Source organism: Mauremys reevesii, linkage group 2 (genome assembly GCF_016161935.1).
Source record: "Mauremys reevesii isolate NIE-2019 linkage group 2, ASM1616193v1, whole genome shotgun sequence".
NCBI lineage: Eukaryota > Metazoa > Chordata > Testudines > Geoemydidae > Mauremys > Mauremys reevesii.
Genome location: NC_052624.1, coordinates 2,716,373 through 2,726,172, shown reverse-complemented (window position 1 = coordinate 2,726,172; position 9,800 = coordinate 2,716,373). Strand labels below are relative to the sequence as shown.

General features: G+C 57.5%; 1 protein-coding gene across 2 annotated transcripts; it reads right to left on the bottom strand.

The window, feature by feature from the left end:
* Nucleotides 1-225: 225 nt before the first annotated feature.
* On the bottom strand, nucleotides 226-9,527 carry LOC120397113. Of its 2 annotated transcripts, none has more exons than XM_039522626.1 (4): nucleotides 9,395-9,527; nucleotides 7,038-7,714; nucleotides 4,555-4,758; nucleotides 226-3,468 (listed from the first exon to the last, which is right to left on the bottom strand). In XM_039522626.1, exons 2-4 carry the CDS (start codon nucleotides 7,573-7,575, stop codon nucleotides 2,414-2,416), a joined length of 1,797 nt encoding a protein of 598 aa, XP_039378560.1. In that variant the 5' UTR covers nucleotides 7,576-7,714; nucleotides 9,395-9,527; the 3' UTR covers nucleotides 226-2,413. The 2 variants fall into 2 exon arrangements, with proteins under 2 accessions (XP_039378560.1, XP_039378561.1); XM_039522627.1 differs by lacking the exon at nucleotides 9,395-9,527 and adding an exon at nucleotides 8,700-8,832.
* Nucleotides 9,528-9,800: the final 273 nt, after the last annotated feature.

Genomic DNA, 9,800 nt, shown 5'->3' with positions numbered 1-9,800 from the left:
CTGCCTGAGCGTGAACACACAGCGGAGCTGGGCAAAGCACGCCGGGGGTGGGAGGGGCAGAAGAGCAACGAGCCCCCTAGTGGCCAATATGGCTAAGAGGGCGGCAAGTCTGTCCAGACACCGGATGGATCACAGGGGGCCACCCCGTCACCTGGCTGGCACAACCCCAGCTGGTCCGTGCAGTGGGGTCCACACACACCTGGCACCAGAGAGGAAAGGCAAGGAAGCCATCAGGCAATGGATAACACCACCGTGCCAGCTGGGACCTAGCAGGCACCCCCCCACTGCTCCTCAATGGGGCAGCCGGGGACCCGCTCTGGCAGCCATCCTTACCACGCTGCCCCCACACGGCCCAGGCAGGAACCGAGCGGCCCCGTCACGGCACAGGCCATCAGCTGGCCACAAGTGAGGCAGGGACCGAGTCACCCCAGACACGGAAGGGGCTAGTCCTCGCCCTGTGCGGCTCAAACCACGCTTCTCTGCCCAGCAGGGCAACAGACTCAGGTCACCCCCGTCCTGAATTGCCCCTTACATCCCACAGCCCGTCTGGCTCCAGGAGACGTGTTGCCTGCCAGCCAGCTGGGGAGTCTGTTAAGAGGTGTCCCACCTGGAGACAGAGTTGATGGAGTTCTCGGTCTGCTCAGGAGCTATTTGGGAACCCCGGGCATTGTACAAGGGAACAGGTGTGTGCAGATGCAGGATCCGGCAGACCAATGACTCGCCCTTGGCTGGATTCACCGCATCCTGCTCATCAGCCCTCCGCTCAGGAAAGCCAGTGCCCAGGTAGCCATCCGTGCCCTGGGCCAGGCCTTGCACTCACCCATTGCCCTCCGGCCACCGACCAGCCTGCCCAGGAGAGCTGGGAGAAGGAGCTGCAGGGAGAAGCTGCCAATGCAAGTGGCATTTCAGAGCCAGAGCAGCGGCATCTAAAGTGGCACTGACTATTAACCAAGAATGGGTGCAGTGCCCATTCCCACAGCTTTAACCAGCACTGAGTCCACACACAGGCTTGGGTTTGGGGTTTTTTTTTAAACAGAAGTTTATGGTTATATGCAAATTAGGTCATTAAATGATTTGCATAAAATGTTCTCGCAGGACAGCGACTATTCCTAATTCCCCTCCCCCCCAGAAAGTAGCAACCCTACTCAGCCTAGCGCACTTGCACATCTACCCCCTGCCGGCGGGCACATGCCCCGGGTGACACGTACACGCACTTCCCAGACACAGGAGCGCAGCACTTTCACTCAGCCACCCCCACAAGGCCTTGCCTTAAAATAGCACACACACCCCGGCTCCACGGACACCCCCTCCTAAACGCACGACAGACACACACCCTCCCATCGCTGCTCGGACTCACCTCCCCGTGCGCTCACACGTGCACTCAGCCTCCACCCCCAGCCGCTCCTGCTTGTACAAGTGCGCCGCTGCCTGATTGTCCCTGTGCCCCCAACGTGCCCTGCCGGACAGTCACACACTCCTGTGCGCGCACCTCTCAGGGTGCAATCACAGCCAGTCACTCACACCCCTCACACCCACACAGCGTGCCTGCTACATGCCCCTCCTGCATGCCCTGCACTCACCCATTGCCACAGCTGGCACTCCCACATGGGCATGGCCATCCAGCTGTGAGCACACACATCCTGTGTACGTGGACTGTGCACTAACACTCCCACCTGCACTAACACACATGCTCACGCTCGTGCCATGGACACCCCCCCACACCCCCTGCCAACCAATCACAGCCTCCCAGGGCTACTCACGCTCACACTCACCTCTCCGTTCTCAGACAAATCCCCCTGCCACACGGCTGCCTCATTCAGACACACTGGACTCACGTGTGCACACGCACGATGCAGTATATGCTCCCCGCTTGCACTCCGACACGCAACACTGCAGCCTTACACACTCCCCACACGTGCCACATGCTCACACCCGTGCATTGCTTACACATCTGCCGCTGCAAGTTCACAAGCACATGCATTCACCCCCACACACACAGCTGCAGTCACACCTGCAGCCCATGCATTCACACACCATTCTCACGGACTCGCACACTACAGGCTTGCACACTTCCCCCCACATACCCTCCCCCAACAGATGCTGGTGCACAGATGCTCAAACTGCACCTACACCTGTCAAACTTACACAGGCACGCTCGATTCCCCAGCTCACACACACGCACCGATGCATTTGCACACCAGGCATACTCCCAGATGCTTCTCTCTCTCTCCCCCCTCACACACCTCCAGCACACACACTCAGCCCCCGCCGCACGCATCCCCCTGCACACTCAGCCCTGCCCCTCCATGTCCAGGCGCACGCTGCGTGCCCACCCCGTGCGCTCGCCCCCAGGCTCCGGGAGGGCTGTCCACACACCATGTCCGTCACTGGAATTGACAGCCCCCAGCCACTCCTAGCTATTGGTCAGGAAGAGGCGTCTGTGTTTGGAGGCGGAGCCGCGCGGCCGGCCCCGGCGCCGCCCCCGCCCCCGGCTGCCATAGGGGTTCCTGCTGGCCATCGCGCTCTCCCCCCAGCTGGCGCTGCCCAGGGTCGGCCCGGGGAAGCTGACTTCCGCCTTGGGCGGCTGGTCTAAGAGCCCGCTGGCCTCGGGCCCCGCCTCGGCGGGCGGGGCCTGGCTCTGGCGCGCGCTGGCCCGCTCCTGCCGCAGGTAGCGCAGCTCGTCCCGGATGTCCGTCAGGACGCCCAGCAGGCGGAACTGCAGCTCCCTGTCCCGCGCCCGCTCCTCGCGCTGCGTGGCCCGCTCCTCCTGCCACATGGCCAGCTCCTGGTGGTACAGCTGGTCCCACTGCTCCTCCAGGTCCAGCAGGCGGTGGATGTTAGTCCTCCAGCTCTCCCTCCTGCCCTCCCGCAGCCACGAGCAGCCCAGGCCCCGCGGCGGCGGCACCGGGGCGGGGGGCTGGTCCTCCTGAGGTGAGGCGGAGGAGGGCAGGGACTCCTCGGTGAGCGCGCCATGCAGCGGGGAGCGCGCCTGCTGCTGCTGCTGCTGCTCCTCCTCCTGCAGCTGCTGCTGCTTCTCCCCCCACGCGGGCCCCATCAGTACCCGGGGCAAGGAGCCCAGCTCAGGGCCCTGGCTGCCCTCCTCCTCTTCCGGCTGGGAGGCGTTAAGCACCCTGCCCAAGGAGGGGATGTCGGGGACCCCTTCGTGGGCCCAGTCTGCGTGAGCGTCCACGTGATTGAGCGTGTCCTCGGGGAGGGAGCTCATGGAGCCCTGGGAATTGCACCGGCGGATGAGCATGGCCTGCCGGGATGCCTTCGCGCTGTCCTCTGCTGACAGCTGGGGCTCCTGGCCAGGCTGAAGGCCCATCGCTGCGCCGGGGCACCCGTCCACCTCCTGGCCTTCCCGCTCTTCTTCCTCCGACATGGAGGCGTAGGAGACGAGGGACTCATTTCTCAGAGGCGGGGACATGGCCGACATCTCTGGAGTCCGCAGCTCCGGCCCCGATTCGGCTGAAAGAGAAGAGAAGCTAGCAGGTCAGTCTATCAGCTTCACCCCCTTTGGCGCCGTGCGTTAGATTCCCAATCAGTCCCCTCTCCCCACATCCCTGGGACCGCCCCAGGATCATCTTCTTACTAAAAAAATCACTCAAAGCAGCCACAGACACACACACCCTGGCAGGGCTGCATGGGCGCTGGTCAGACCCAACAGGAACGTTCCTTTCCCGACGGTGGCCAGAACCAGCTACTTCGCTGGCAGGTGTAAAAAGCCTGCGGTAGCAGATATGGGATAATCTGGCCCCCAATGGGAGTCTCCTCCTAAACCCCAATACTTTGAGGCTGTCTTGGGCCCTGAACCATGAGGCTGTTACATCCCTTTCAACATCTTTTTGAGGATTAAGTTGGATAATGCTGGATATTTTGCTCATCCTCATAAATGCTCAATCTCTCTGGGAATCTTGTTAAATTCTTGACCTTGACGACATCTTGTGGCAGTGAGTTCCACAGGGAACTTGTGTGCTGCAGGAAAAATGTTTATTGTCTTATATCAGTTTGGAATTTGCTGCCTTTTCGTTTCATTGACCGTCTCCTTGTTCTTGCGTTAGGAGACTGGACACTAGAGGGCAGGAGCGCTGGAAGAGTCACCCACAGTTTGAGCATTGTGAACGCACAAGTGTTTGCCCTGAAGCTAACCACTAGGCTGTTCGAAGCTGACCGTGTGGACACGTCCTTGCAAAGAGTTTCTCTAGGAGTGCGTGGAGGTCTGAGATCTGACTATGTGACCCTACTCCATTCCTGGTGTAACTTCACTGGGGTTACGTAATGAACATGCTTGGTCCAGGTTCTGAGTCACAATCATTTCACCATTTTTAACAACAAAAGTAACCACTCCTTGGCCTTCTACAGCATCCCCACTGCAGCGCCTGCTGGAGACAGCGCGTCACAGAAAAGTCATTGTCAGACCCATGCTCAGGATTCCCTGGCTGACCCTTTAACAGGCACCAGCAACTGCTGCCCCCAGCTGTCAAAGAGGCCTGTGCCCCGGACAGTCAGCCTGGCCTTTGCTGTAGCTGTGGGCAGCTTCCCCATCACCCCTACCTGAACTGCTCTGCCCCTCGCCTCGGCTGTATTCACAGATCACAGAAGGGTCTGGACTCTGGACTGCGAGCCGGGGCACAGCGGAACCTTCCACGTCAGGCAAAGAGGAGGGCTGCCCATTGGTGTCTATGTAGATGCTGGGGTGGCTGACTGCAGGCTGGAAGGACATGATCGATTGCTTGGACGCACCTGGGAAGAACAAGTCTGCAGGAGAAAGAGACGACTGACGTAAGAGGATAGAGACGATCATTCCATAGGCTTCGTGTATCATGGGCTAGGATTCCCCTAGGGAAACATCCTATAGGACTTTTCAGAGATCCCAAGGCCAGAAGGGACCATTGTGATCATCTGGTCTGACTGCCTGCATAACACAGGCCAGGGAACTGCCCCCAAATGATTCCTAGAGCAAATCCTTTAGAAAAACATCCCACCTTGATTAAAAATGGTCAGTGATGGAGAATCCACCACCACCCTTGGTCAATTCTTCCAACAGTTAATTACTCTCACCATTAAAAACGTATGTGTTATTTCCAATCTGAATTTGTCTAGCTTCACCCAGCCATTGGAATTGGGATGAAACCCACAGGGGCATGTAAAAATTACTCCAACAAACTACAGAACTTAAGTGAACTAAATCCTTTCTATGGGTTTTCTGAATGGTCCTATACAATTCTATAGCAGGGAGATCATTCTCTGATCAGCTCTACAGGACGGTCCAAAAAACACCCTACAGAAAGATCAGGATTTTCTATTAAGTCCAAGAGGATATTTCCATTGTGTTTTTATATAAGCCATGTCTAGCCCAAAACCAGCCAGCATTTTTGCAGTATATATTTAAACTAACAATTGGTGCTTGTATGTCCCTCCTTCACCAAAAGCTAGTGGCCTGATCTGAACTTAAAGGTGACCAGCAAAGGGAACGAAAATTGGATTTAGCCCCTTTTATTTATTTTTGGTCCTCTACAAGGTATAAAAGGCCGCCTGAAATGGGTCTTTAAACAAACGAACAAAAGAACCAAGGTTCTGAGATTTTGTTTGTTTGATCTTCAGCATATTGAGAATGTCCAGTCTGGTCTTCCCTGCTTTACTGGCGGTTCCAGACATCTGGACTAGGAGCTTGTTCCATGGTTCATTGAAGGAGGAGAGAGAGAGAGTCTTTAACCCAGAGGTTTTTCTCCCGAGTGCGTCTCATGTATTTGAGTTAAATAGTGGGTAACAAAAAGCAAATAAAACAAAAGAATTTTAATCACTCTGGAAAAAAAAATCACTCTCTCAGTTAGGCCCCACTTCTGCAAGGTAGTTAAGCACATGCCTAACTTTAGCACCAATTCACCAAAGCACTTAAGCACGTGCTTAACTTTAAGCACGTGTGGGTAAGTATAACTGAAGTCAAAGCATGTGCTTAAGTGCTTTGATTAACAGGGATGGCCTTAAGTATGTTTCAAAAGTTAGACAGGTGCATAAGTGCTTTGCTGAATCAGCGCCTTCATCGGGTGACTCTTGCATGATTTGTCTGATGTCACGTTCCTTCACGTTCTACAGTAGCGCAAAGAGTCTCCCCGGAAGACATGTAGGTCTCTTTTGCCCTCTTTTAATGTAAAAAAGAGCTGAATCCCTTGTGCCTCCCCATCCCCCCCATTTTGATTTTTGGATGTGGGGGGAGAAACTCGTCAACCCTACTTGATACACCTGAGGACTTGTCATCACTGCACAGTTAAGTCGAGTGCTGCCCAAATCCTGCCCACACGCAAAAGCCCTGAGCTCGCGTTGGCTGGCTTAGCCGAGGATATAGGCTAACGCTCAAGTAAGCACAACGTGTCAGCACGTGCAACCACTCTGCACAGCTCCAGAGCTATTTCACAGTGGCACTGCTAACGCAGAAGAACACATACCCATGCAGTCAAAAGGGGGCACGAACCCAGGACTTTTCCCCCTGCAAGTCACCTGTAAAAGGGATGTGATCAGGCGAGACGCAGTATATAGATGTTTTTAAAAACAAAAAAGTTTTACAAAACCGAAGATCAACAGGAATATTTCCACCATTTTTTTTTTTTTTTTTAAATTCCAGGGAAAACTATTTCCTTTAGTTTGGCTATTTGATTATAAATATTTCCCAGCAGCCTCTGCCACCCAGACATTACAGTATTCTCCTACTTCAGGAAAACCCAAAAGGGAAACTGACTAGTAAAAAGGCAAAATTGACAAGTCTTTTTTCACCATCCTCTCTGAGCTAGCACAGTAAGTAAATGTTCACCACAAACCACGTCCCAGAGGGCCAGGGATTTGTTACATTACTATTAAGTGAGGCTGATGTGTTCAGATGGTGACAACTGGATGGAAACAGATGTTCAAGAAAGCCCCTTTCCCTGGAGGAATGGTCTTCTGGCTCCATCTCCTTTACCCATAGACCTCCCCGACCCTACCACCATGGTGAGCTCATGCGCACCAGACCTGCTCTCAGAGAAACCCAAAGCTTAGCTCACCGGGGTCAAAGATGATCTCGGGCTCTGAATCATGGCTGGCCTGTAAGAAGGTGGAGGCCACCATCTTCTCCAGGGGCGTGAGGCGGGGTTTGTGGAGAGGCCCCCCTGCCCTGTTCATAGGGGGATGCTTCTTGGAGGTGATCTTCTTCTTGACGTCCAGCCGCAGGTCTCGCCACTTGTGCTTGAGGTCGTCGATAGAGCGCTCGGTGTAGCCGAGGAAGTTAACCCGACTCTGGATCTGGGTCCACAGCTGCTTCCGCCGCACAGGGTGAGCTCGGAGGGATTCGGAGCCGTAGAGGGCGCTGAAGTGCCGAACCACGTTCCAGACCAGAGTCTCGGTCTCGTCGTTGGAGAAGTTGGCTTTCCTCTTCCGGCCAGAGGTGGCCAACCCCTGGGAGGCCGCGGCAGAAGTGGAAGGGGCACAGTTGAACCTAGGTCCCCACTCCTCTCGGTCGGCTCCTGAGGAAAAAATCGGGCTCCGGGACCCAGAGGGAGCTGAAGAAGGAGGAGCAGAAGCCAGAGCAGCTGATGAATCCATGGTGCCAGGGGGAAAACAGCCTGGAGCCAATCCTGCTCCGGGACACAAATCCGGACGGAGATGGGTAGCTTGGGGAGATTAAATAACTGCTCCAGAGTGCCAGGTGGCAGGGGAGACGCTCATCCCAGCTTGAAAGCACCTGAGAGAAGAGAGAAAGCCAGAGGTAAACACGGGCTGTCTAAGCACCCTCCTTAGACAATCCATCTTGTAGTGGAAGAGTTAATAACCCCCAGTTAGACCTGGCAGCCCACTCCAAGCCTGGGATCCTCCTTGGGTGGAGAACCAGAGCTAACACCTGCTCGGTCAGACATGCATTACAGAAGAGAGACTTGCCAGTCCTGCTAAGCTCTGTGCGCCTCAGTTTCCCCATGTGTGAATGGGGATAATACTGCTCACTGGGGAGTTATGAGGACTGCAAGGTGCACACAGACCACAGCGATGGAGACCAGCGAAGTACCGAAACAGCTGGATATCAGACCTGGTCCAAAATTGCCCAACAGAACCCTGGTTTTCTGTCAGAAAATGCCCCTTTGTCAAAACTGAACCGTTCCACCGGAACCTGCCCATGCCAGCGAAATTCAGTTTAGAGGAGGAAAAAAACGGTGAAACCAAGCGTTTGGACAAGGCTTGAAATGGTCCCTTGAGACCTTATCCAGACAGAACGCTCTGACGTCTCATTTCAAAGTGACTTCAGAATTTGGTTTTGTGATATTATTTCATTTGTAGATATTACTCTATAGGTTATAAAATATAAGCTATAGTGTACACACGCACCCATACCATGCACACACACAGCCATACCATGCACATACACACACAAACAGAACCATAGCGTGCACATGCATACACACAGCCATACCGTGTGCACAGAACCATACCGTGTGCACACACACACCCCGTGCGCACAGAGCCATACCATGTACACACACAGCCATATCATGTGTGCACACACAGAGAACCATACCGTGTACACACACACACGCACACAGCCAGACCGTTTGCACAGAACCATACCGTACACATGCGTGCACACACACACCCCGTGCGCACAGAGCCATACCATGTACACACACACAGAGCCAGACCGTGCACCCCCGCCCCCCAGCTCAGCATTTTCTGCATACCACGGCCGGCTGGGGAGCTAATCTCCTCTGCTCTCCTCCCCCCTCCCCAGCGCTGAGCCGCTCCGAGGCCTCCTGCGAGGCAGCCCGCCCGGCTGGGGGCTCGGGCCGGCCCCCCGCGCCCTGCCCCACGGGCCGCTCCTGCGGCAGTGGCCGGGCCGGCAGGCGCAGCCTTTTGTTCGCGCTCCCCCTGGTCTCTGCCGCGGCGGGGAGCGGGGCCGGCCGGCGGCTGCGGGACGCCTGGGCCCCCCCGCCCCGGGCAGGCCCTTCCCAGGGGCGGCCAGCACCGCCCCCTGCTGCTCCCGCCCCGGCCCCGCCGAGGACAATGGCAGCCGCCGGCGGCCGGGCGGGCTCCGCGGAGCCGCCTCCCCGGCCCGGCGCCTGGCTCGGCTCCAACCCGGCCGAGCCGCCGCTGCAGCGGGGAGGACGCGCGGCGCCCGCGGGGCCAGCCTGGCCGGCGGCCCAAGTGCTGGGGCCGGGGAAGGGCCCCGGCCCGCGGGCAGCCCCAGCCCCGTGCGGGGACCCGCGGAGCAGCAAGTGGGTCCGCGGCGCCCCGGCGGAGCTCGGCTCGGCTCCCGGGGCGGCCCGGAGGGAGCGGCCAGGCGCGGCGTCCTTGTCCGCGAACTCCCAGCCCCGCCGCCCGCCCCGTGCCCCGGCTGCGGGGGCCAAGCGGCCCCGCCGCCCCGGTCCGGTCCCACCTGAGCAGGGCGCCCGGCGGCAGCGCTCTGGCCCCTCCGCCGCGGGCTGGGCTCCGCGCTCCGGCTCCCCGCGCCCGGCCTCACGGCGCTGGGCGCTCCAGCTTCTTGGGCTAATGGCTCCTGACTCAGAGGAACTCGCCTTCATTTCCTCTGCCTCCGAGTGGCAGGCTCGACGCGCCGCCGGCGGGCCTGCTGCTGCCCTCTGCTGGCTCCCGCCCCACGGAGGCTCGGTCTCCAAAGGGGGTGCGGGGTTTGCTCGTTGGTGGCCCCCTGTAAACGCCCCCCCTCCCCTTGGGCTGCACAAATGCTGCCTTCTCCCTCCTCTTCTGTCTTTCTGCCTGGCTGAGCTCCCCAGCACCGAACCCAAAGATGGAACAGGTGGGAAGGAGCCCTCAGGCCCGGAGAG